We start from the raw sequence: 27,743 nt of genomic DNA, 5'->3' as shown, positions 1-27,743 counted from the left end.
GCAGGGTCTTGTGTATCAGTATATGACTGCTGCTGCTTGTGTATGTAAAAGTGCTGCTACAAGTATGCATGAAGAGTAACTACTAAGGATAGGTAAGTCACAAGTAATTTACAGTATTTTTTTAATGTAACCTTCATAGGGAAATTCTAGAAATATGTTAACATTTTCTGTAAGGAAGCAAGTTTTAGACAGTAAGCTCCTCTATTATACAATATGAACTTTTAAGAAAGACAGTTTCTTAGATCTTTGTAAGCAATGCTGCGGAAACACGAAGAGGTATGCCAGCAGGAAATAGTGAAAACCTGTAAATTACGCTGTATCACCCAAGCTGTAGCAGAACCAAAAAGGTACTACTAAATGGCAGCATCTGATTTTTATTCTTAAATAAGTGTCATCAACATATTTACAGCTATTACATAAGAAACTAAAAATAAATGACAACTTTAAAGTTTACACCCAGAAGCAAACTTTCCCCTTATTTTAAGTTTTGAGTATCAAAAAGCATATATCTACTCTGTAGATGGCAATGTTAACTAACACTACAGTGTTAGCAATTTTCAACTAATTAAAATTTCAGAAAATGGAAGAATCTCAAAGAAATGCTCGCATGCTTGGGTTTTTTTGTCTCCCTCCTTGGTATATACATAGCCAATACTTGCTCATGAATTGTTCAGATGGGAGGAGGATGATTTTATATCTATTTGGGTTTTTTACTTGGTATGACAGTAAGTAACTATTTTGCCACTTAGAGTCACTTCTTTTCTCATATTTTAAAGTATCACCACAATTTATGTACTGTTGATCAATATACTGGAATATGTCCATTTTGAGATTTTTTCCACAGCTATCAATTTTATCAAGACCAATGAGATACAAGTCTTATGGTAAGTAGGTTAAATAAATTCAAGTTTGCAATAAAGCCTGTTTTTAACAATAGAATCAGCAGGCACTTAAAATGTAACCTAGATCAGAAAAAGAGCAGAGTAAAGCCTTTTGTAGGTCAAAAGATCTTTTGATCTAAGCCTTCTAATTCTCTTCCAGAATTAAATTAACTATTCAGTAGAATACACCTAGTACTCTGAAAGAGAATGTCTATGCATAAAAACCACAACTCTATGACACTGCCCCTTGGCACAAGGCTAGTTTCTCTGAATAATGTTATTCTCTCTCACCTGTGGTTTAATAAGATAATTCTTTAAAGTACTCAAGTGATTTGTTGTTGACTCTAAACTTTTACAGCAGAATCATCCTTTAAGGTGTCTCCTATTTTGCATGCAGCATCAAGTCTGTAATAAATAACTCCCATCTATCTTACACAAGATTAGTCGTGATACTGTCTTTTGAAATTCCAAAGGGAGCCAGTCCTCATGTAAGCAGTTTTATCATCTACATCTTGTTATTGCATACCTCCCAGAAAACTTCATTCTAACCTTCAAAGACTTAAAAGTTTTACAGTTTTTGCCAGTCTCTGACCTTCACAGTGGCTCAATACATAGTGAACGAAGTCAATGGCATTTGTCTGAATTTATACACACGTATATATAAAGATAAAATTGACCAATATTTTTTATATACATTTTAAAGAAAAATGTCATGTTAGCAGATCCTTCTGAAAGATTCAGTACAATGAACTTTCTGTATTAAGAAGTGTGAAGGGAGACAGTTTCTTCTTCGTTCGAGAACTTCCAGCCACAGCTGAAGGAAGGCAGAGGGTGCTTGCTGCTTTCTGTCTATTTTTAGTTCCCCAACTTAAAAAAGGCAGTTTCAGTGGGGCTTTCTTGGTCTGATCAATCTTATCCTCATCCATGGCTAAACAGATCAAGGAGTATGTCTTCTGCATTCCCACAGAGTAAGTTGCACTCTTACTATGCTGTAAGAAAAACAGTAGCATTATAAGAATCAGTCACCCAAAACGGGTCAAAGTTTGAGATAACAAAAGATGACTGTGCAAACATTTTTCCAAGGCAGATTACAGTGAGCTTGCTGTGCTAATGACATACTCGCTGAACACAAGGCCCTTCAGAGTGCCGTGACTCTGGTAGTTTGCCCGTGTAGACTCAAGGATACGCTATGCAGAGCATAAAGGGCTTGTGAATCTTTTCCGTGGGCTCTGTTACACTTAGCACTTACTGGCTTCTAGTAACTCTACAATATATACACTAAGCTCTCTGTAAAGCTGAAGTGTGTAGTTCTTGCACAAATCTCTGACGGGGAGTCTTTTTGCTGTCTTTGGACAGGTTCCATGTTGATTGCAACTACGACAACAAGAGCTACTGTAGGACATTATTTTGGGAATGTCTTAGCTGTGCCCTGAAGCCATTTGATTCTATTCTAGCCTTTTGTTTCCAGCAGCAGCTTGGAATGGCGGGTGTGCAATTCCTTATTTTCAATAAGGAAAAACAACTTCTTGAAACAAGAAAAGCTAACAGCAGTAAGAACACCTTGATCACTTCTAAGGCAACAATACTCCAGTACCTAAGTCTGCCAGGGAATGTTAGAAGCATAAAGCACTGGATTTAGCTGAACTACAGGTTCTCTCACGCAACAAGTAAGTTTTTTAGAGCTTAAGATTTTTTTAAACTTGTGATCATTTTTCCTTAGTCTAAAGCTTCTACAGCAGCTTGGTAACTGACAGTTGAAGTCCACCAAAATAAAGAATACATATAAATGATTATGACTTTTGATATATTAACAGTGCAAAGAAAGTAAGTATTTAGCCTTGGATGTTCTATTACATTCCACTGTTGTTTCATTGTGGCTTTTCTGGTGCTGAACAGGGTAATATTTTCATCCTCTGGGACAAGCTAAGGGAAAATAAAATATGCCCTGGAATTTATAATGCAATTAATCTAAGTAGCTCCACTACCAAAAACCCCACCACCCAGCCATTCTTATGCACAGACTGTACTTTAGCTTGCTCTAAGTCATGATGATTTAAACAGGCTGTTTCAAGCTGAACACGTCTGAATGCTTTATATATTCACTGGTGGAGTGAGATATCTTAACTGCATGAAAATAAGCATTAATCAGGGACTGCAGCCAGGAAAGTGAAAAAACTCTCACATAGCCAATCTGCAAAACATATTTGCCTTGTTACATACCATAGATGCCGCTGTATCCTGGCAACTGATCACCTCAATCTCAATGGGCTGCTCTCCCAGGCTGTTGAATTTTCCCAGCACCTCATTCACTCCAAGCCACTTGCAATCCACGCCACCAACTGAAACAATGTAGTCACCTTCTTTTAGGCCCATTGACTGTCAAAAAATTGTGTAGAGGTTATTATCTGGAATTATAAAGATGCATAAAATGTTTTGTGATCGTATGGTATCTGCCTTAAAGGCTTTTCTCTCTTAGATGCTATAAAACCATTGTCTAGCCAGACATGTGGAACAGAAGTATATATATAACATAAAAACATGCAACATTTTCCAGTACACAAATTCCCTATTTGAATTGCCATTACTAAGTGTGATTTTGGCATACTGAAATCTTGGCTGGTTTTGTGTCATTTTTCACTTTTCTCCTTAAGTAAGTGAAATATGTTTTTTTGTTACCCTATTATCCCCCATGAGGTGTTTTCTCCAGTTTTTACTTCTATTCTCTGTTTTTATTTGTACTTCTGTGGTTGCTTCTGCCTTTCCTATAGCTAAACTGTGCTCATCACCGCATGCTGCTTTATCCCTTTGGTGTTTTGGTTTTTTTTTTCCCCCCAAAAGAACAACATATTAGAAGCTGGTAACACGTGCTTTCCCCTCTTTTTCCCCTGGGCACATGCTACCTCCTTGCCTTCCCTTCCTGATCCTCATCCTTATTGTTGTTGCTACTTTCTAAAGCCTTTATCCCTTCTCGCTTCCTGAATTAGATGGGGAATAACATTTGCTTTTATTATTTGGGACTTTTTATCTATTAAGTGTGAACAGAGGAAGAAATCAACTCTAGTTTAATGTGATGTCAGAGATACGGATACTCTAACATCTAAGGTGTATTTAGCACCGAAAGTATGTTGAGATTATATGAATTACTATAGTGATGTACAGTAGAACTCAGTAAGTACTCCATACATCAGTAGGAACAAGCTAAAGTTACATTTAAAAGATTGCAATGCTAGAATCTGGGGATTAATTGTTAATTTTGCACCAATGTACTTACTGCTGCAGAACAAGCTGGATCAAGACAATAAATCTGTACTGGTGAGCCTCCCTTAAGGCTGAATCCGAGCTCTCCTGCTTCATGGTGGATGCGAATGGTACGTGGAGCCGTCCATCTCTGCTTGGCTGAGAACACCGTCAGTGGGCCCTGCAGGTAACATGGCAGCAGGCACATTATGGTTTACTGTCATTTGTAAATAAGCACTTCTATTTTTTTTTTTAAGTTAAATGCTTAAAGCTCATCTTATGTATGGCTTACTGACGTTAACTTCCAGCTACTCCCATTGAAATGGAACAGTGAGACTTATCCCAGAACCTTAAGATGGTCCTACAGTACTCCACCTTGGAGAAGATAAATCGATTCATGAAACATCACGTATTCTGATCCTAACCGCAACTCCCAATTCCCCAATACACACCTGAAGGACTGGCTTTGTAGCATGCAACATTACGCGTTCTGCACACCCATCTCCAAGCACTGCAGGTTTCTCCCCGCCCTTAAATAGTATACAATTATCTATTCAAACATCATGGGACTTTTATGAAGGTTATTGAGAATGAATGTTGCAAAAGCCATATACAAATGGCACTTTTATTCTTTGCTAGTCTCGAGTTGACTTATATCCCTGAAGCTAGAAGTGAGCTCTTTAATAACTTCTGAAAAAAATCGGTTACTACAGGATCATTTTTTCAGGCTGAAATACTTCTGTCCCTTCCCTCCCATTAGAGTGAACTCTTACTTGCTAGTAAAATGACAGTGGTTGGTCGGCATTAGCATGTTACGTACCAGTCTATGAAAAAAATCTTTAACTTTCACCTTGGAAAACTGGGGAGCAATTGTTTCTATTTTATGCTCGGTTTTAGCTAAAACAAGAAGAAAACCAAATTAATTTTCTCTCAAGTATTAGTTAAAAGACATACACATTTTTCTTGCATTCCAAGCTAGATAGAAATTTCTCCTAGATTCTTACCAGGCTGTAGGAAAACTCATTTTTGTGGAAATTTGTTAGACATATCTGAATAGCCTTAAAAATATCTTCAGAGGTCACAGTATCAATACAGAAAACTTAAGACAAACCATCCAAAGAAAACTATGCTATTCTCCTCTTCAATTTATTTTTCTTTGAGAAGTATTTAAAAACAGCACTCATTCCTTCCTGCTGCTTCCAAAGAGGAAAGAGCTGGATGTGCTGGACTAAGGTAGGAAGAATCAATACCAGTCAAACTGAGTTAACAACTGAGACCAGTACAAGAGTTATGCTACAAGAGTCATAGGAACATAGTTGTTAGTTTTCCCCCGTATAATTTTAGCTTTTAAAGTTTTCCCTTTTTTTTGTAGCTCTCAAGATAGTCACAAAAAAAAAGCTGAATTCTAAATAATAACCCTTGTTATCTACCCCAGAAAACGATGTGGCCAGAGACAGAAACACTGTAAAGCACCTGTAACAAAAATAATTTATCTGTGCTTCAGGAAACGTGTAAGGAATCTGAACTCCAATGTACAGTATAACTTGTACATTACTTATATTATATATGGATGCATATTCTCTACGTATACATACACATAAAATAAAGGCATACCCCCATATGCACGTATGCTTAGATACCCTTTATTTCTAGCTGTGTTTACTTACGAAGGATATCTGGAGCCTGGATTAGGCTGAGAAAGTCATCTTCTGTCTCTTGCTGAGCATATTTGAGAAGTGAGCGCTTATGTGCAGCTGTCAGAACCTCCTGCAGAACATCAATGTTTCGAAGCTTTCTGCACAGACCACAGACTCTTAGAGCTTCTTCATGGTAAACAATGGCTCTGCGTAAGTGTGCTTTCCCTGAAAAAAATTAGGAAGTATTGGTCATCTTCCACAGACAATAAATACAAGGTAATTTTCAAATTGTTTCTAGGAGCTGGCTAAAACTGGTAGTTACCTAGTTGTTTTCTCTGAACTTTGTCCTTTAAAACAGTGAGAACCATCAGTCCTTCAGGCAGGTAGTCGTACAACTGCGACAAGGCTTTCTCCTGCTCGTCTTCATCATCACCGGACTGCACTATAATAATTGATACAGAACATTAACCATGAGACATCTCTTGCTGCCCGGTTCCTTTAGGTGTATTGTTGTGTAGTTGTTACTACCTTCTCTCCAAATGCAATCAAATGTTTTCACATATATACATAGATGGGAATTTCAAGTTTTTAGGACTCTTGCCAGTTTTATCGTCTGCAGTATGCAAATAATACTTACATGCGAGAATATATTGACAGGAATTGAACAATGTAGTAGCATATAATGGATACAATATTTCTTTTGTTTCTGCAAAAGTTAAGTTTACTGAACTTTCACATTTTTCTGTAAAGGACACAAAAGCATGGCCTCATATCTGCACGGGAAAATGGCCACAATTTAACATATACTAAACCTCAAAGTTCCTGGTTCCTAGTCGTATTCATAGACCGAATTATAGCTGTTTATTATTGTTATTTATATGAATAAATAGACAATGTATGATTCTTACATTCATGGTCACACAGAATGGTGGCAATGAAGTAATGCGCCAGAGCTTTGTAATGGTCTGACTTTATTTGTGCCAGTTTAGACCAGGAATAGGGGATATTCTCTTTCACTGGTTCCTGATTCATTGCAGTGTTAACCAGCATGTAAACCTCTCCCACCTAAAATAAAGCAGAGAATTGAAGTATGAGAATTTAACATTAGTTGTTAGGAGCTCAAGTGAGGGATAATATATTCAGCCTTAAGATAATTTTATGTGTATCACATCTAAGGGGGGCGGGGGGAGGAATGGTTATAAAGGCCTGGAGATGAGATAAGTTTTGAGAAAATATGAAATTCCATCTCTGATTTTTCCCTTACAAGAAAAGTAAATCAATTTTATATAAGAACAGATGGACTAGGTCAGTCAATCTATATGGCTTCAGAGTTCAATAAAAACACCCTATAATAATTTTTAAATTACAAATACATCTCATTGGGTTAATTCAGCTGTGAAAAAGGGGGAAGCATATTACTTATACACTAGACTTGTGCTTCACTTCTGAAACTGTGGAGTCATACCTAGCCTTCAGTTTGTGTGGTCTATTTAAAACTGGGCTACTATCCTTTATGGAGAGGAAATAAAATAGCTTTTCAAGTAGTCAATGCTGCTTTAATGGATCAAACTACTCCACCTGACAAAATCCAAGATCCTTCCCTGATCAATCCTACATATAAGTCGGGGTCTGTAGGCCCTTTACAGGATTGGTAGGAAAGGCTTTGCCCATTTATGTAGCATGGAACCAATTCTATATATCTGCTACTCCGAAATGGCTCAGAAAGCTTATTCCTGTCTTCTTGGCGTACCCAGTTTTTGATGTCAGCAACCTCAATCGAGTATGAACACTGCTGGGGCATAGCTGGCCTCCCCATTTTTCAGGCAAGTCCCAAGACAGCTCTGCAGCTGCCAATCTGACTCTGCTCATCAGAGTCCTCCCCCAGCTACAGTTTATTCTTTTGAACTAAAGCTTTTTAGGTTCACATGACTGCCAGCTGCTGGGAAACAACAGACAGGTCGTGTTCAATACTTAACCAAGAACTACACAAACAACCCCTTCCTTTGTATGTTGTTCTGTGGACAAGATCTGTACATAGAGCAATATGATCCATAGCTTGTGAAAAACCTTTGGTGAGTTCACTGCCCAAGTGTTCGTGTTTTAATCTTCCGAAAGGTTGTGATTTTCATTGTAGCTTGTTAGCTGTCCCTTGTTACTTTTGGTTTTCAGTAATGGTTGTTAACGTTTAGGTTTGATAAGTTCCCTTAACATCACTAGAAGCTGTACCTAGTAACATAGCACTGTAAACAGTTATTTTAAAGACTACATTTTAAGTCTCATATTTTACCTTGGCAACTTCCTGTGTCATTTTCGCTAGCGTGAAAAACTCATTGCGTATTCCAGGAAGACCGATCTGCTCAAAAACACACTCTTGAGCTTGTGCAAGCATCATTTTTACCAGGACGTTCAGCATAGCTGGGCTCATATCGTAACTTGGTGTGTGAGTAAAGGTCTCCTTTAGGTAGCTTAGGACTCCTGAAATCACAGAATGGTTTTGTCAGCATTACAAAGAGAGAAACAAGTGAACTCAATTCTAGCATGTACCATAACAATTCCGACTGAAAGCGCACTTTCCAGTATTGCTCTACAGCAATCTGAAGGGATTCTCAGTACACATGAAATTAAACTGACCTACAGGTTTTGCTTTGCATTCCCATCAAACATCTCCAGGCACAGTTCTCAAAGTTACAATTCAGAGGAGCAACAAAAGCTGCAAGTTTTCAAGGCAATACCTTCCGATTTGCTTATAATGGTTCTTGTGATTGACCACGGAGCTGTGCTGAGCTGAATGTGACTTGTGTATGGCAGTGGTAGGCCAGGGCTTGTACATAGCGCCAGGGGAAAAAAAGAAGAAAAAAAAAAAAAGAAATCTACACAGCTATAAGGAGGTGACAGTAGAACCCTTGGATGGAAGAAAGCACCACAAACACATAAACTTAACTAATTATTAATCTCATTTTCAGATGCTGCTAAGTGCACTGTGTCCCAATGAAGGCTCACTTCCATCCCTGTAAGTAAACTAGAACAGTATATTTAACGGGGTAAAATTAAATCCTGCTCTAGATGTTTGGTTCCACCAACATATTAGTCGTTTCTATCATTTATCAAATTAAAAGCAAACGCTAACTGTAGTGTAAATATTAAGTAACAGTTTCACGGATGGAAGCATAACCTTCAGCACGCATGTCATCCAACTGGTTTAGTGAGTTCTACTAGCCTGCTAATTGCTGGTAATACTACAAAAGTGTAATGATAAGACCTCACTTTTTAAGTGTGAATCTCTGTAAATCTCTTCTGTAATCTTAGTTCTTGCCACTACATTTGGTTCTCGCCATGTTGTGCTGTATTTTCCTACTACCAGTTTCTGATATTTCCTTTTCTGTGTTAGACTTGTATTTTAACTTATTAATGTGCCCTTACACAAATTGGAATTGTGGCCATTTCTGCCTTTTTGCACCAAAAACCCCAACCCCAAACTTGCCAGGCACCCCCCAAGTACTGATGCAGTGCCCTACTGAAAGGAACTGAAAGTACAGGGGGGGAATTCTTTTTCTTGTTTTCAAGATATTTCTGCTTCTGCGGTAAGGAAATACACACCGGGAACTGCTGAGGATAAACTGTGCAAGTTTTCCACTCAGCGGAGAGAAACGGGTAATACACGCTCTATATTACGTCTCTACCAACATAATGCAGAGTGTCATGGAGCCATGCACAGGTACAATGAAATGCTTCCTGAGCACGTTGCTTTGGGGCCCTGCAGAGGTACTGTGGGAGCAAATGATGCATTTCAATTTGTGAATTAATTCTGTTCTGCAAATACGTTGAAGTGAAAAGCGGTAACTTTTTTATTTGCAAAATGGAAGGAGCAGTAGTAAAATGGAGAAATTTCTCAAGTATTGAAACTTCTTTTAGATGAAATGCAAAGGTTGAAAAACAGTTTATTTAGTAAATGCATGAAGAAATACGATCAAATTTTTTGATAGCTGTATATTCTAAAGAGGGGGTTTATGACCATCCAGCTCTGTGGACCATGGTTTGCAGCTGATAAAGCCACCTGTACAGTGGAAACCAATAGCCACAGATTGTCTGCGCAGAAATAAATCTTACAGTACATATTAATTACATAAGTCATGTCTTTAAGCATTACGTGTAGCACATGACATTTACGAAACCTTAGAAAATCTACTTGGAAAAAACCAAAACAAAAGCTTATGTAACATAAGGGATATGATTCCCTTTGTTGTAATTTGTATTTTTCTTTTCTTGGGACAGAGATTGATGGAGTATTTTAACCTGTTTGCCTTTGGAATCTGTGGAAAATATGTGGTCAACTTCCAAGGAATTGCAAATTTCACCAGAGAACACAGTAAGATTAATTTTGAAGAGACCATATGGAAAACTAGGTTTTAAGCCCCTTATCAACCCTTTAAATTGCTTCTTGTACATATTTTACACCAATGTAATATTACTGAGGTAAAATGAGTGATGTTGATGAAACAAAGAGTGAACAGAGTTAACGTTAGGGCTATTACTCAGACTTTTGACCTGCAGTTCATTAATCATTAACCACAGTATTCACTGTCTTTATCTGCATGTTTGGACTACAGTTCCAGGTTTTGACTTAAAGCTTCATCTCAGCTCTTCACTAGGCTTCTTGAATTTCCCTATTCCTCTTTTTTTTGCATAATGAAGTCAATGGGATATGCAGAAGTCTGCAGGCTGTCAGGACGAGATTAGGAATATTTGCATAAAGACCTTCCCAATATTTTTAAATTTGTACCTGCAGCTCTCTGAAAAGCATCAACAGCATTTTCAAGTCCGGCCTGGGTCTGACGATTGCATCTTGTTCCAATCTGGGTGTAGAGGGCTCCGATGTTGAATAAAATACTGGCTTTTTCAAGCAACAGATTCTGCTGACATACTGGGACGCCTGTGAAGGAATCATACCTCGGGAAACAAGTATTAGAAGAAGTGTTAGGATTAGCAGAGTCCATTGGAATAACAGTTATTTTCAAACTGTTTTTCAAGAAAAGCAGTAGAATTCTTAATAATTGTTCTGCTACAGTAAAAATTAAGGTGAGCAGAAAAACTGTTACGTACTGCGAGGACAATCCAATGCTGCAAGCCAGAGAACGGCTTTACTTGAGGCTTAGTTTTCTGCAGGTTTGACAGTGGTGCCTCCATAAGCATAGTACAGCTAATTCAAAAGAGCCCATAAAACATCAGAGGCTGAGAGCACTGGGGCAGTATCCACACGTGCTGCTATGTTCTCGTGCTTAGATGTTGCCCAAGATCAACTATTGGCATGGTCAGATCCTCTACAGCTTGTATTTTTAAGTTCCTTCTTGCAGTTCTGACTAGTAATTTAACAGTTCCTCTTGGCTGCTTGGTAGTCATCTTTTTTCATCATAAAAACTTGGAATTCAGAGTCAAACTTTGCTCATAGATGTAATAAACACCCCGCTATAGTAAATTAAGTCACTCCTCCTCTCTTCTAGCCCAAATCCTCTTCTTAACAAATTGAAGGAGGGGAATTCGGGTCTGACCCATTCCCCATCTGCTTCATGCACCAAGGTTCAGAGTCCAGGAAACATCTGCAGGTACCCAAAACAAAGATTATTTTCTCTATTTTTCCCTTCTGCTAACCTGTAGCCCAAGTCATAATCTACCTAATGCATGTATTGTATTCAGGTTTACTCCTAACACACACACAAAAAAAAAAATTGACAACACAGGGCAGGGGGTGGGGGGAGAGAAGTACACCGACATGCTCAATTTAAACAAGGCAGTTAATGATTGACAGTGTTTAAAAAAAAAAAAAAAAAGGACAAAAGACAAACATGAACTACACACTTACCATGTAAATAAAACTCCCATGTGCCTGGTGGGTGGGAAAAATCTGTTTTCTACATAACCAAGTTGAAGGAAATAGCTTATCAGCATCTCAATGCCAGCTTCATCTCGGCTGGGAGTGCGGCAGGCCTTAAAATACAACAGATTAGAATAAAGTGTATTCTGCTGTTACAGGAGGAATACTGAAACACCAAGGATGAAGCTCTGCTTCCTTTGGACTTCTGCATATCACAGAAACGTGTGGAATCCGAGAACAGTGAGCTTAAGGCCGTATGGATGCATTCCACGTAAGAGTTGTTTGGCTGCACAGAAGTAGTACGTAACTTTTAAGGAAGCAAAGAGGATCCATTTGGCAAGTCTCAGAGTTAATTAAGTAAGCAAAAGGGATCTGTTTGTCAAATCTCAGAGCTAGTTAAATAAAGATTGCAGGTATTTTATGACAACTACAAAGAAAGTTTGTTTGTAGTGTAATACAGGAAACAAACAATAGTTAGAAATAACCACTATTCTACTACAGTATTTTTCCAGATAAATTCACTTCAACGCTCTTCCTGCTAAATTTAAAATACTTTAGAAAAGTAGATAAGACAAATCTTAGATTTACAGGATTTAAAAAGTTGTGTCAATAGCTCAATTACTTTGTGTAACTTCATCCCTTTCTGTAGTTGTTCTTTATTCAGATGGTAAAGCTCTTGGACAATGAAGATTCCTGTTCCATATCTCAGAAATTAAGTCAATTACAATATTGAAGTTGTAAGTAATAATGGCATATTCTGATTCCATAGAACATTATTATTTACAACTGTAGCTTAAAAGACCTCATGGTATGTCATACTTGAACTTACTTGTCTCAGATCCATGAGATCTGCTATTTCATCTTCATACTCAGAACTGTCTTCACTATAATGTTCCAGAATAAAGTCCTAAAAAAAAAAAAGGTAGAAAATCGGCATATCTAAAGTTAACCTATTCATTTTTTCCTGCAGTTGCAAAGAAGTACAAAATTGATTCAGTTGTGGTTTGCACAGTGTCTGCTCCCATCCAGTCAATAGTACAGTAATGTATAGCAAAGAGACTACAAAAAGACAACAGAAGTAATAATTTGATTTTATATCTGGGACAAGAAATTTCAGTCTGGTGCAAAGGAACCAAACGCCTATTACATCAACTCCATTTGGTTTTAAAACAACAACACTTCGTGGTTTTGAAAGGGACAAATGTACCCTGTTAGCTAAAATAACAAGGGAATCAAGTGACCATAAAAAACTTATTAACAGAAAGAGACTGCCAAATTCTTGTCAGCCATGTTAGGGCAATTCCACTTAAATTAACAAAGCTGCAATGGCATAAAGTGGTACCATAATCTGACCATGGAGATTAACCTTCAGAAGAAAAGCAGAGACAAATGCTACGGTGATGTAAAATGGTTTATCATGAGATAAAATCTACATTGCACAATACACAGTAGTCCAAAAATACAGCAGGTGGCTCAAATGGCCAGCAAAGCCCATTAGTCAGCAAACAAGCCATGTTAGTGCTGCAACACCGCTTCCCAGCAGGGTCAGCCTGGTCAGGGCAAGATGGAGTAGGACTGCTGAGTAAAACCTTCCTCACTACTTCCTTTCACAATTAGTAGTAATCAATAGTCTTATTGGAACCAGAAACTGCAGTAGGAATTTTTATTCTCGTTGGTTTCACTCTACTGTCTCCAAACTGGGATATCTTATAACATCTTCTGACTCCTTATCCTAGTTAGATATGAGCAACAACCCAAATAATTGGTGATTAATTTTTAACACATTGTGATCTCAGTTTTAGGGCAAATGAAACAAATAATAAGTTGTACATAAAATACTTCTGCTTCTTTAAACAAATATGAAATGGAAGTTATTTCTGTTAACTGTTCATTTTGAAATGTGTCTGAAATTTACCTTGAGGGGGAGTGTAAAGTCTACCTCTTTGGTTTCCTTCAGGCCAAGAGGTACCAAGGGAATGCTGAAAGTCTCTCTGGAAAAAAAAACCAATAAGATTCAGAAATATTTGTTTTCTGGTTTTCTGTTGATAATTACTTTTGTTTATCTGATGACAGAGAGGTAGTATGCTGATGGGTGTTCAAGTAAAAGGTACATAGTTTGTAACAGTTCCTTCCTGCCCAAGAAAGTGCTTAATGGCCTGTGACTCCTCAAGAAGAGAGTGAGGAAAGCTACTTGCCTGTGCTTTCCCCCCCCCCCCCCCCCCAACTTTAGCCTATTTTTCCTTCAAGGAAAGAAAAGGAGACTCTCGAAGGCTGACTTATTGCAATTTACCTCAACCTTTATACACCTGCACAAGTTATATGGGCAGAAACCAGCACCACGGCTGCTAGGACATCTGTCACGGTAAGAGCTATGGTATTTATCAGCAGTTATCATCAGTATTTTACACGCTGCCAATGGTTTCCTGTGTAGAAGAGATGTGTGTCTAACACAGGGAAAAGCAGGGCCAAAGTATGCCAACTTTAACAATGGAAGGTCTAAGAGTAGGAAGTCTGAGATATGCAGTCTGTAGACAATGCTAGGTGTTACCCTCTAAACAGGTCAGGCTCTAAGATATCGAAGGGCGATACGGATGAGAACTGCACCTTAAAAAAATCTGATCCTGTGAGAATACACATCTGTATCATGGACTTAAACCCAAATCATATTAGTAAACGGCACTAACTAATAAGACTGTTATGAATTAAAGAGCACCATTTATTCCTCAAAAATGAAATATATTGCTCTTCCACTAAAGTGTATTACCAGATTATAAAAAAAAAAGATCAGAACTGCTTCCAGACACATATTTTGTTGAGTATATTTAACAGATCAGTATTGGACAATTATAAAGTTTATCTGATATTTTCCTTTTTCCTGAAAACAACTGATTGCCTGTCTAATCATTGTGTAGAGCATTCCATTACCAACTATAAAGTTCCATGGGTGTGATTCATTTATGGTCTTATCAACAAAGCCAGCAAAATCACTTTCTTACTGGTGAAAATTCCGTCTTGGGAAGGGGGGAGTAGGAGTGCAGCTTCCTCAGCAGAGGAAGAATCCTGAAGCTGGCTGGCACAACCCAGAAAGTGGCTCTGCCAGCGTGAAAAGGACCTCAAGGATACAGACCCAAAACACCACTGCAGATAGTGCAAAGGATCCAATTTCTAATGAGGCATTTAGAAGAAACCACACCACCTTTGCAACAGATTATATCAAGACTTTCTCCCCAAAAGGAAGTGAGACACATGGAAAAGAAGTCCTAATTTACTGATTTAATAAATTCTAGTACCACCCACAGTCCCTGTGGACACCAGTATTTGTCATTCAAAGGAACTGAATTTCTATTTTTTAATTTTCTAAGGTGCCACACCCATGGAGTCATCATCACAGGGGCATTGAACAGTCAGGGAGCGGATCCTGGATTTCCAGAACTGAGCAGAAATAGTGCTGTGCTTCTCAGTCCAGCTGAAATGTGTGCAAGTACTGGGAAGGCCAGCCCTTCAGACTGGTGTGACACAATACAGGCTCACCCACTAACATGGCTGTGAGCTCAGGTTGGTGACTATATACGCACAGTAGACTCAGAGAGCAGGTTATTTTAGCTGCTGGAACATAAAGAGCATTTAGACCTTAGAATGAACAGCATCAGAAAGGTAAAGCACCATTCAAAACAGACTGGGGAAGTAGGATCAGGAGAAAATAAAAATCAAACTACTCTCCAGCCGTGAAGCTTCTACCTGCCTTGGGGCCTGACCTACTGCTCACCCTTCATTGAGAATCCAAATATTTAGAATATTCTTAGCTGGAAGAAGGAGTAGTACTTCTAGAGTCTTGCTCTCATTCCCACAGCTATAACCTTCATGCTGCTCTCTATGCTCATACACATCTATGAAGACTGGTAAGATCTTGAATGAAAAACATTTTCACATCAAATATTTGTCAAAGTTTGACATGGGAGTGGAGGGCAGAAACTTTAGCACAAGTTTCTCTTTGAGAAAAATGAAACATAGATATTGTGTATCAGGTCAGCATTCATTGAAAGATACCCCACTGGAAATCTGCTTAGTCCCTCTACATTAAGAATTCCTCATAGTCCACCTGGAAGTTAACACCTAACTGAGAACAGTGCTTAGAGGGACCCAAAATTATACCCTCCTCATGTGAAGTGCTTCAATTTGTGTCTTGGGCTGCTAATGTTGATCAAGCAGTAAATGTTTAGTTTTAGAAGCAGAGACACCTAACCGATACAGAAATCATTGCGGTATTCAGGCAATGAAGAATCTTTACCTTCAAAGTTTTATCTTTGAGGAATCCATTGCAATTAGAAGTTTAGTGTGCTTTTTAAAGTTGGAAAAATATCTTGGAACAATTCCAACTTCGTCTACTGAAACTTTCTCTGGTTTAGCCAGCTAGTTTACAGATTTCTATCACTGAAGTGCACACCTTAAAGATTACCTCAAGTCTGCTCTGAGCTCCAAATCAGTGTTGGACTTGCCTTTTCCAGCTAAAGAGAGAACTGTCATATGCACCGTCTTTGAGATCACTCGGTTTGCTCACTCCAGGACGCACTGAACCAATTAGCCATTCCAGTACTAGAAATTCTGCTGGTGCCTTGTGTCTCCCCATAAAGCCCCAAAAGCCTTCCATTCTTGCAATACTCTCCTCCACACAGGAACTCTGCATCTAAGGATTAGTGGTACATACCTTTCCCAAGCGAAAGACAAACATACAGACTAACCCTTAGTCAACAAATCTACCATCAAATATGTTCTCTTCCTATCAAGCTCTGTTCTTTCACATAATTGTTGTCCAGCTCTCACATTCACCTAGAAACAATTCTGTTTCCAGTGGTAAACAAAAGATCTGTTAATAATTGAGTAACTTAGCTTTATACTTACTCTGTATTTTGATAAACTTCTACTGAGATATTAAGTCCTTCCAATTCTTCCTTTAAGATCTGCAGGTCTGAGTTTACAAAACTCAGTTCCAGTAGTACCTGCTCTCGTACTTTGTTGTTAGTGGTTGCTCTGCAGAGAGACATAAAATTGTTTTATTGCTGAGGAAAAGGTTTTGTACATAAGCTTGGTGGACCCCCTTGCTAGCATTCTCAGCATTTTTAAGATTTTTTTTTTTTTTTTTTATCTCTTTAAGAGATAGTACAAGACCTCATGTTTCAGAATTTATTAGGTTTTTCAGTGAAGGGAGAGCCTGGGATAGTTTCCAGATAACAGCATGCAGACACATCAAAGGTTTGCTATTGTGCTATGGTTTTTTGTGTGATTAAGGGTCAGGCTTATTTTCAGATACATTAATGAACAAAACTAGAGCATCTTAAACAGAATTGCTATGCTATTCCTGGATTATGTGATCTTTTCCTAGAAGAAGATACAAGGGTAGAGGTGGGGGGAAGTCAGGAGATATTTTTTCAAAAGAGACTTCCCCGCTTTATAAATTGAACAATGATCTGTTGAGACTTCTGATCTTAAGAAAACAACTTTCCCATGAAACTGTTACTGCAGAGTGTTTTACAACCAAATATACAAAGATTTTTAATACAATACAGTTTTCTCTATTTTGAACTGCTAGCACAGTGGATGTTAGTGTTTAGCCCCTGAGGGCATTTCTGTGTGATTTCCTGTTTGTGTATTTCAGAATATTGTGTGACTATTTCTAACCTGATTCTCCATACAGCATTACTGTTTTCAAGAGACTTAAACTGTTATCTATAACCACAGGTATGAGTTTAAGATAAAAGGCCTTGATCCACATCCAGGCTTAGCAGACAGTCCCAATCATTAGACAATAACAAACTTACTTTAAGTTTGCAGCATTTTGCATTTACCTTTACTGTAAGGTAAAATTCACCCTCATAAATATTTATTAACAACTCTTTCATGCATTTTGCCTCCCCTTGGAACAATCCTTCAGTTTTATGTAGCAGCTTGGTGCAGAACTAGTTATTCCAAGGCTAAAATTCTAAGCTTGTACTTCGCATTATAAATATGCATTATCTGTGAATTTTCTATGCTGTACTTTAGTGAATACCTGAGATGGCTTAGATTAAGCAACGTTAATAGTTGCTGCCTGCGTAAACCAAACTGGACACAGATACAGGGTGAAGCGGATCTTCCCTGATAAAGGCAGCATGACAGAGGTAACTGGTGAGCTTTGATGCCAGCAGCAATTTAATTACACCCCATGTTTGGTCTACCTTACCATCCTCCACAGGAGGGATTCTAATATCTCAGAAACCCCAAATTTTCAGTTCTGTGGATGTGATGGACTGTTGGAAAGCGACAGGATCGTTTGCTAAGCGGTTAATCACAGGAAGTAATAACCTCGAGACAGGGTCAACATTAGGCTATTCCTGTCGGGAGAGCCACATAAACTGTGACTTAGAAAAGATTTGGTGGACAAAATATAATAGATAAAGGGCAAAGTCTCTTCCAGTTGCCTCAAACTGTAGGAGAATTTGGTGGCAACCGTAACCCAGCTCAAATTAGATGTGCACTACCCTGCTACTCCTGTATCACTACCACATGGAATAAATAAGGCAACTGATGGTCCTTTCCACTGCGGAGCACGGATCTAAAGGATCTTGGAAAAGGCAACAGCATAGTTACAATACCTTTATTTGCTTCAAGGTGTAAAAAGGACTCATTACAATATTCAGCAACGTTCACTTGCCAACGTTGCTAGCATTAAAGTTGATCAAACAGAGCAGCGTAAGATAGTCTAACATTCAGCAGGTTCGAAAGTGCACTTTATAGCTGGTGATAACTCTATAAAGCTACAGCATTAAAAAAACTCCAGGGGGAGTGACAAAGTATCCAGCAGTGATTCATGCAGCATGTTAGGGGAGCTGTTAGGCAGACCGGGAAAAAGCAATAGCTAAGAGAATTTTAAAATATTAAAAAAATAATCATTTTGTTGCTCAGGCAAGAGAACTGGGAAGTCATGATACATACCTTAACAGATTTTCAGCACCAGCTCTCATTCTTACTGCTCTTAAGATCTGTTGGTTTAGGACAGCTCTTTGATTTTGCAGTTTGCTTCGACCAGTCTCAGCAAGAGGATTACAGCCCTAGAATTAAGGAAACAAGTTTTTTTGTTGCTGTTGGAAGAGACTCTGAAAAGGGAGTAACACTGAATTTGAATGAACTTTAATGGCATGGGTTCTGTATGAATACAGATTAATTATATTGACATCAGTGATCAATGACTGACAGTGATTCTTTTCTCAAACTTGGTCAATTAAAAGTGAAAGAGACACCATGACTAAAGCATTTGACATTAAAATTTGCCCATTACAGCAGAATCCCTAAACTGGGGCACACAGTACATACTCTCTTCGTTGAGACAGCGCTGGCAGCAAGCACAAGTCATAGAGGACATGCACATGTAGCAAATTCACTCACTGATCTCAGATTAAAAGTAGCCCTTTAACTACCAAATGCTCCTTTACACACATTTATACTCAGAGGCACAAGCAAGGCACACCTAAAGGCACAACACGGCCATGTAGTACCCAAGCTGCTTTCTGCTCTTGGCCTGTTTCTTTTTCTGGGCTGCCACTTTTTCCTACTTTGCTTTTCTTTCACTTTGTGTTGTATAATTCTCTACTCCTGGTATTCCAAGTCTTCTTTTCTCTTCCATCCATGCCATTTCTCAGTTGAACCCTGCGTCGTGGTTTAGGCTCTTGCTTTCTGCATTCAGTTTGAATACTTGACTCTCATCTTGGGCCTTTCATCTTTGTATCCCGCATAGGTCTGGGATGCTTTCTTCCAACTTCTGTGTCGACCACTTAGTCCCAGCATCCTTCCTAAACGTATCCTTGCCTTGCCCTTGTCTTCATTTTCTCCATAAAGCTGCAGCTTCTTTGCAGAATTCCCTGCCCTTCCTGTGCACCAAACAAGCTTCACGACATCATTCAAGTATTTCTTTACAGCTCTACTTCTGGGAAATTTTTCAGGAAGATCAACTGCCCGATTCCCAAGCCCATGAAGCTCACTAGAAGTGATGGGTTTGTTTCAGTGGACCTTTGATCAAGCTCCAGCCCAGAAATCAAACAGGCTGCCATTAAACGATGACTGCGAAACTGCCATGATCTTAAACTCTGTGCAAAGAGAAAAAAATGGCAGAAATGTTTCCCCGCGTTTCAGGACCAGCCACTAATCTCTGTGTGAAGCTTAATGCACAAACAGCCCTGAGGCCAGAGAGGAGAAGGCACCGACAGACTGAGGTATCCAAGTCGCCTCCAGCATGCCTGGAAGGGCTGCACTTTGTCTCCTGATGAAAGGCTGCCTGTGGATAGAGGAGTGTTCTCAGCACCGGCTCATCTGCTGCAAGCAAACTCCTCCCATTTGCTTCTCACAGCCTACAGAAACCCTTCTTTTCCCTTTTGGAAAACGCTGCTTTTTACATCTCCTGTACAGGGGAGGGGGCCACCCAGCCAGTCTGTGTTCACTGGCAGGCCTCAACTCCATTGCAACCAGCCTGCCAGAAAACTGGTGGGTGGATGACTGGAGAAATACACGATCTGGGGAAGACTCCCCCTTGTGTAAAGGCCGAAGTGCACTAAGAAGTTACTGAGCGGACAGGTCTCAGGTCTCTGAAAGCACTTCATTGTGTTTTCCTCCATGCAGAAAGGAGGCCTCCATTCCTTTCCCAGACAGCATTCGCACTTGGTTCACATTTGGATAATCCCAAGAATGTTAATGTTCAGTTCATTACAATATCTGGCAGCCAAACTTCCCAGCAGTTTCCACACCTACTATTTAATTTCTTGTCAACAGGATGCTAGATGCTTCATTTAATTACTGTTTATTTCCTCTGCCGAGCCACGACAACTTGGATAGTGAATTGGATTTTACCCTGGCTTATGCACTATCAGTAAAACTATTAATTAAATAGCAACACAAGAATGGTTATTACTAAGGAAGCTGCAAAATGACCAAGAATAGAGTGTGATTTAAGCTTTCATTGCCTGCATGGGGGGAAGGAAAAACCAAGTAAGTTGAGTAACTACTGTGAAGACAATTCAAATAGTAAACTCAGCTATCAGTCCTAGAGCCTTCCCCCCCCCACCCCCCCCGAGAGCATAGCTGCACTTTACAAAGAACTATTTAAAGTCTTTAAATATTATTATACTTAGCTCCTGAAGCAGTAAGAGCTTTTTAAAACCTAAAGTTCGGTTAGCTAGTTACTTTATTTCTTCCTGCTTGGCTGAATAGCATTGTTGAACTGCAGAATCAGGAAGCTGGGATGTTTTTAATGTATCATTACCGGAGGCAAAACCTGCACAAGAGTTAGAAATTCTTGCCATGTGATGTTTAGGTACCTCATCAGGGAACATCTGGAAAGAAACAGACACTGATGGTTTTTTTTCCTCCTGGAGCCCCTCTGCTGTGGGGACAGGCTGAGAGAGTTTGGGGGGTTCAGCCAGGAGAAGAGAAGGCTCCGGGGAGACCTTAGAGCCCCTTCCAGTCCCTCAAGGGGCTCCAGGAAAGCTGGGGAGGGTCTCCTGATCAGGGAGGGGAGCGATGGGACAAGGGGGAATGGTTTTACACTGAAAGAGGGGAGATTCAGGCTAGATCTAAGGAAGAAAGGTTTTACACTGAGGGTGGTGAGAGCCTGGCCCAGGTTGCCCAGAGAAGCTGTGGCTGCCCCAACCCTGGAGGGGTTCAAGGCCAGGTTGGAGGGGGCTTGGAGCAACCTGGTCTGGTGGGAGGTGTCCCTGCGCAGGGCAGGGGGTGGCACTGGATGGGCTTTAAGGTCCCTTCCAACCCAACCCAGTCTCTGGTTTTGGACAAATAAACCCACCCCCCCCAGTGAAGGCCGGCCTGTGCAGGGCTTGCATGTCTGACAGCAACCCTCTGAGGAGCGGATGGGGCCTGCCGGTTCCAGTGGGATTGCTGCTCATCCCTTGTTAGAACCAGCACCTTAGCTTAGGTGGCAGGATACCCCATTCAGTTTTATGTTTAAGTTTATAGACGTTATCCCCCCCCAATTATCTGGGAAGCAGTTGCATTACGAGTGCCTGTGGCCCTCAGCGCCATGCTGTCTCTGTCCGGCCTGGCACAGCCAGCTCAATGGAGGCAGGACAGGGGTGGCTGCTCAGGACTCGCACGGAATTTGGGGGAGATTCCATTCTAGAGGGGGCAGAGAGACCAGCCCACCGTCGGGTACTCTAGGCTAACTATGGGGGGGCAGCACTTTGCCTCTGTCAAAGGCACCAGTGCTCACCCCCCACCCCATCCCCCCAGCCTGAGGGGCACAGGCAGCATCCTTGTGGTTTTCCAAGTTTAGGCCTTGAGAAACTACCCACCCCAGGGGAAGATCGCTGTCAGACGTGTGGGTCCCAAATAAAGAAGCAGTTTTGTTTGATTTGGATGCCAGGAAGTTCTTTCTTCAAGACAAAAGTATTTTTTAATGTCAGAAATGCAGTTGTGATGGACACAAAAATCCTGACTGTTTGCCAAACAATGAGTAATCGCAGTAAGCATCTGAAATTAACATAAATATGCTTCATGAAGTAGTTGTTTCAACTTTTAAAATGAGCCACACTGTCTGAAGGTGACACAGAGTTGAAACTGGGTGTGCCTTCTTACTTAAAATAAAACATTCCTTCCCAGCCAGTGCAACCTGTGCTGCTTGTCAAGCCCAGCAGCGTACGCAAACGGCCATGTCCTCCAGATATTCAAACGCGTGTGTCATTTCACTTTGGCACAGAAGTCCTTTGGTTGTAATAGCAATTGTAGTGAACAGCATGAATCACACCAGTATTTCTAGGAGTGATCCTAAGTCCTTTTAAATTACGATATTAATTACAGTAGTGGAAGAAGATAAGGAAATAAAAGTTTCTCTTTACTCATTTCTACTAGTTCAATATTGAAATTTTAGCTATATACTGCAAGTCTTTCAATAGTTTTATCTGAGCTAAAAAAATCCAACAAACAGCATGGGGAGGGAGGAGGGAGATCTGGTCTCCCACAGCATGATCTACTTGTGCCATGAACAAGCGTTTTACAGTTCCAAGTGCCCGGCCCCAAAGATTAATATAAAGTTTTAGAATTAATTATTGCATTTATTTCCAAATACCTATTTTCTAGACAATATTCCACCTTGTCACACTGCTCACTAAGCAAAAGGAAAATGAGTATTTCATAAGAGATGTCTGTCTCTTGACTACCCAAGTTCCAGGTGACTCTCAGTTTCACGGGCAGCCCTACTTTCAGGTTTAGGTTTCATGAATTTGCATAGAGTGAGTGGATATGGCATGACAGGGTATGAATCATTGCAACACGGTTTCTGTCCCGCCAGACATGTGCAAAGAGAAGAAATAGGCAAAGAAATACTGCTGTGTCAATGCCAGTGTTGAGGGTTGCCTGGCTACTAACGACTAGAGAGAGCCACAGGAGCCAAGGGCCAGTGGAAGCACCTGCGCAGCAGGTTGGTGCCAAACCGACATTAACCACAGCTGGGGGGAAGCCCTGCAGAAGAAACCCCAAAAGCTAAGGAGGGGGAGGAGAGAGAGGCAATTAGGGAAGTGCCGATTCACGAGCCGGTTACCATACCTATCATCGCTTTCAGCCTGGTGCCTCATTTATGGAACTGCTTGTTTTCTGTTTTTAGCCTTCTCCCCTGACAGGGAGGACTCATAGATACTGTCTTTCCTTCTGAATCATCAGCTTGGGCTGTAAGATAAGTATCTGGCCTCACAGATGGAACCAAAGCGTTAAGAATGGGAAGAGAAAAGGAAAGCATCTTCATTAAACTGATCAGAATCTAAAGATTCATTAAGTTAGCTGTCCTCCTGCTCTGCCCTGGTGTGGCACATGGACTGCTATTCAAAACAGCCACGCTGAAGACGGGATGCAGGTGCCTGGAGAGCTACAGGAAGGGTAAGCTTGGAATACAAACTATGGCTTTTTCTTATCGCTTATTGGAACATCCGGACTGACTGGGCCATTTGAAAAGTTACGGTCTGCATAAGGTGTTACAAAGCAGTAAATCAAGATGGGAAAGATAGAGCAGAAAGAACTCACCAGATCTCTCTCCCTTGCTCTGCTCCTACCCACCCCCCAAAAAAAAACAACCCTAAAAAAACCAACCCCAAAAAAACACTGGGGTAGGCACAGCGGCACTAATAGATCACTATGCAAGTGCTGGGTCCTGCGGCTGGACGAGGACTGATTGTTAAATATCCTGAGTTCTGTATATTGACAGGTTTTGAGGATATTTACTTTGTGAGAATTCACTGGTTTAGTGGGGTGGGGTGCTGTAATGAAAGAAGGGGAAAAAAAAAAAAAAAAAGAGAACAGCCTGAAAGAGAGAGTTGTTTCTCCCACAAGAACTCCAAAGTAACTAGAACAACAGGAAGAGGTCTGAAAGGCCAAGCAATCCCCGGAGCCATGGCAAGCTTAAAGAATAACTTCCCCAGAGGTGAGAGGCATCACACGAGGACAGAGCTGCTTTAATCACCGCCAGCCTGCTGAAAAACCCTTCCTGTCCAAATGCCTTGCTCTACTTTTAAAACAAGTTGCTCTTTGCTCTTATCGTTAGTTTTGTCATTATCTTCTGCTGACCACAGACTCTCTCATAGGGAAGAATGACTGGGAGCAGAACTGGAATAGATGTGTGGGATACGCGTGGTCGATGCACAGGTTGCTGCCAGTAACAGCGAGAGAATGTTGAACCGGGCACAGAGGAGGTGGAGGCACGAGGCTGACGGTCCAAGAGCACTGGCAGCACCCAGGAGCACAGGTACAACGTGCCCTGGCAACGCACCACGGAATGTACTGAACAAGCGATCCACGTGTGATGGTCACGACAAACAGAACAGTCGCAAAACCAGATTCTGGTGTGTTATCCTCCCAGAGAGTAACAAGTTCTAGACAGAAGCTCGGTCTTCTTTTTGATGGAAAGTAAGGTGCTGGTTCACCTTCCCAGATCCTCTTCAGGACACCACCAAAGATTTTGTTAGTTTTTAAAACTAAAATCCCTATCACAAGTTTGGTTGCAGCTAATTAAATGGTTTAAAAGGGTTGTTTTGGAGAGGAGATGGAAGGGGAACAGGGGCAACATTGACAGTTGCATATACTCTGTGTGGCCACACAGGTCATTTCCTTAAAACTAGATATTATTTAAAAAAAAAAAAAAAAAAAAAAAAAAAAGAGGCATCTGAGCCAGCTCAAAGCATATGTTTAAGGAAAATTTAATTTTGCCTGTATAAATGTGACAGGCCTTTTCCATGGGGAAAAAGGAGATAATGAACAGAGACAGGGTAAGGGAATGAAGAGAAGGTCCCTACAGAGCAGCTCTGACGCTGGGGGAAGGGACTGAGAGGGAGTCTGAGGAGCGGTGCAGGGGGGCACCGGAGCCGTACCCAGCACACCCTGACCCTCCAACCTGCCGACAGCAGCCAAACCAGGAAACAGGGCTGGTATCTGCTTCCCCATTTCTGGTCCCGGCCCTTTACGCAGAGCCAGTCACAGTTTTACAGCACCTCCTCCCTACAGGAGAAACAAAATATGCGCTAAACAAGAATTAAGTAAGTAAGCTGCTTTACATATTGTATCTTGGGGATACTGAGGGCTGTTTTCTGGGATGCTGTATTTAAGACTCCAAAAAGCATAATACACAGAAGGGCACGACACAAACTTTGGGTATACTGCCCACAGTAATATATTTATCAAGAGAAAATATCAAATGGATATTGTCTGAACTGCTCAATATTTCTGAATTATAAAATTTCATTGTGCACAATATTCTTGCAAAGTAAGGAAGGCAACCTCACTGTGTAAATAGCGCTTGCTTTTGTGAGCAGGACTGATCCAAAGCAAGTGTTTTCACCTTGTTCGACAGCTTACAGAAAAAAAAGACAATTAAGTACATATCTTTTGATCTAAAAGCATGAAGACTAGCCTTGGAAATTGATGCGATTCTGCACCAACAAAATTGATAAACCAATCCTCAAATCCTTCCAGGAAAACAAGAAATGTGCTCTAAAAAGGGAGGGGAAAGCGATGCAAAGGAGCGGGGGGAGAGGGCAGACGCAAAGAGCCCAGTCACTCATCCCAGTCCCATGAAGTCACCCAGTGCGCCAGGCAGGTGAGCACGTAGGGCCTAAAGAGACTCCGCCTGAAGTATCTTCCAGGCTCCAGAGCTTGTATCTCCTCACGATTCCAGGAGCTGGATTGTTTTGCTTTTTCTTTCCTCCCCCCTTCTAGAACTACTGAGTCAGAATGAAAGCTCTGATCTTTGAGACCATTCCACTAATGTGTAACAAGGAATACCGGTTTCCTGCTTACATCTAAATTTTAGGGACAGAAGGCTTTGAGCATCTAGCCTGATCTGAAGTTTACAACTTTAATAAAGACATTTACGAGCTGGATGAACCTTTCAAAGATCTGAGCGAGCAGAGGGAATGGTGGTGTGCTGCAACACTGGCTCACACGGATTTATTTATCGTCAGATTCATATCCATTTTCTTCTGCCTTAAGATATAAGTAATTCAAAAGTGGGAAAGATGCTCATGATTAGGTATAAAATTGACCTTACAGTATTCTCGTATATGAGGAAAACTTCATTTCTTTCCAGGATACGGGGTTTACACTGATCTAAGCTGTTTCACTGAACTTATCCCTAACGTAAAGCAGTTTAATTGAAAATAAACTCAGTCCTTTAGGAAGTCTGAATGCAGAAGATACACTCCTCTTATGACTCATGAAGCACAACGTGGCTATTAAACTTCACTTAGTCCCCATCACTACAAACAAACAGGCAGAGGAGTTGATTTAGCTAACTTAACAAGTTCATGAAAAGTCAACTTTTTTTCCTGCCGTGCCTGAAGGCAGCCTTCCAGCCGCCCGCGCACAGAAACCACGGCCGTGAAAACTCCAATTACAACGTTGCCACACTTCACGATTTCCTGCTACGGACTACTAGGAAAGGAGTGACTACTCACCAAATATTATAGTAGCATGACTCAAATGAAGAAACCAGACAGCTTTTTACTTTGGTAAGAGTTTTCTTTCGGTCTGCCTGGTCATTTATTCGGCAGGACCGACTCCTCGCAGCACGGCTGGCACAGAACTTCGCTCTTTTCAGCTGCGAACAGTGCCTCGGCTAAGGGGCAATACTGGTGCTTAACCTCCTGCAGACTTATGAATTTGGTAAATCTTGCGGGCAAAAAGCAAACAGCCTGAGAAGGGTGCGACCGAGCGAGGCCGAGGTGCCCCCCCCCCCCGGCGGCAGCGGAGGTGCATCGGGGGGCGTTTTTGTGCAGGGGTGAGCGGCGACCGCCCGGCGGGTGAGGCTTCGCCTGCCTCTTCTCCGTAGAAGCGGCTGTTTGCGGCGTCGGATCCAAAATCCTCCCCGACCCCCCGTGCCCCTACACCCCTCTCGGAGCCCGGCAGCACCGAGGGGGCGCTGGGTCGGGGGTCCCCGAAAACGGCCGGCGCCGCCGAGGCAGCTCAGCGAAGCGCGGGGCCGCCTTACAGGCGGTAATTAACTATAATGAGTGTTGCGCAGAAAGAGCTCGGGTGCAGGTTATGGCACAGAACGCCCACTCAGTCTCAAAAGTAATTAGGGCAGATATTCATTAAGAACTTCCTAGCGAGTCTGTTAACTTCCCTGCCTGCCTGCAGTGACCTCTCCCGCAGGGACACCGCGCGGTTTGCTAGAAAGCGAGCGCGGGGACAAAAAAAAAGGTGCGATTTCCCTCGTTTTGCAGAGTTACGAGCGCTCCCGTCCCGCGGGGCGAAGCCCGGCCGGGGAGAGCGGCGGTGCGGCCGCCGGGGACCCCGCGGAGCCGGACCCGCGCCCCGGGGCGCCGCCGCGGACCGAGCTCCCCGCGCTCCGCCGGGACAAGGCGGTCGGCGGACGGGGACCGCCACACTAGCGGTGCCGCCAGACACGTGGCCCCCCGGTGCCCCCCCCCGGGCCGGCCGCCGCGCCTCCCACCTTCCGAAAGTAGCCGTCCTCCGCCGGCTCGGCCGCCGGGCAGCCGCGGGCCGGCAGGGCGTCTGTCATCTCCGGGCCAGCCGTCCGTCCCTCTGTACGTCGCTCCGCTGCTGCGGGGAGCCGCGACCCTGCGGGAAATGTCGTCCCTGCCC

The 27,743-nt window shown here is 41.5% G+C and overlaps 1 protein-coding gene across 1 annotated transcript; it reads right to left on the bottom strand.

Moving 5' to 3' along the window:
- Positions 1-105: 105 nt before the first annotated feature.
- Positions 106-27,743, bottom strand: RHPN2 (rhophilin Rho GTPase binding protein 2). The gene is made up of 15 exons (XM_074157889.1): positions 27,592-27,743; positions 18,594-18,709; positions 16,524-16,652; positions 13,540-13,615; positions 12,454-12,531; positions 11,613-11,737; positions 10,536-10,702; positions 8,043-8,230; positions 6,664-6,820; positions 6,078-6,197; positions 5,786-5,980; positions 4,939-5,015; positions 4,153-4,299; positions 3,102-3,257; positions 106-1,870 (listed from the first exon to the last, which is right to left on the bottom strand). Exons 1-15 carry the CDS (start codon positions 27,658-27,660, stop codon positions 1,619-1,621), a joined length of 2,052 nt encoding a protein of 683 aa, XP_074013990.1. The 5' UTR covers positions 27,661-27,743; the 3' UTR covers positions 106-1,618.

This window comes from Numenius arquata, chromosome 13 (assembly GCF_964106895.1).
Source record: "Numenius arquata chromosome 13, bNumArq3.hap1.1, whole genome shotgun sequence".
NCBI classification, from domain to species: Eukaryota; Metazoa; Chordata; class Aves; order Charadriiformes; family Scolopacidae; genus Numenius; species Numenius arquata.
The sequence above is the reverse complement of the archived record's forward strand: the minus strand, read 5'-3'. Positions and strand labels throughout refer to the sequence as shown.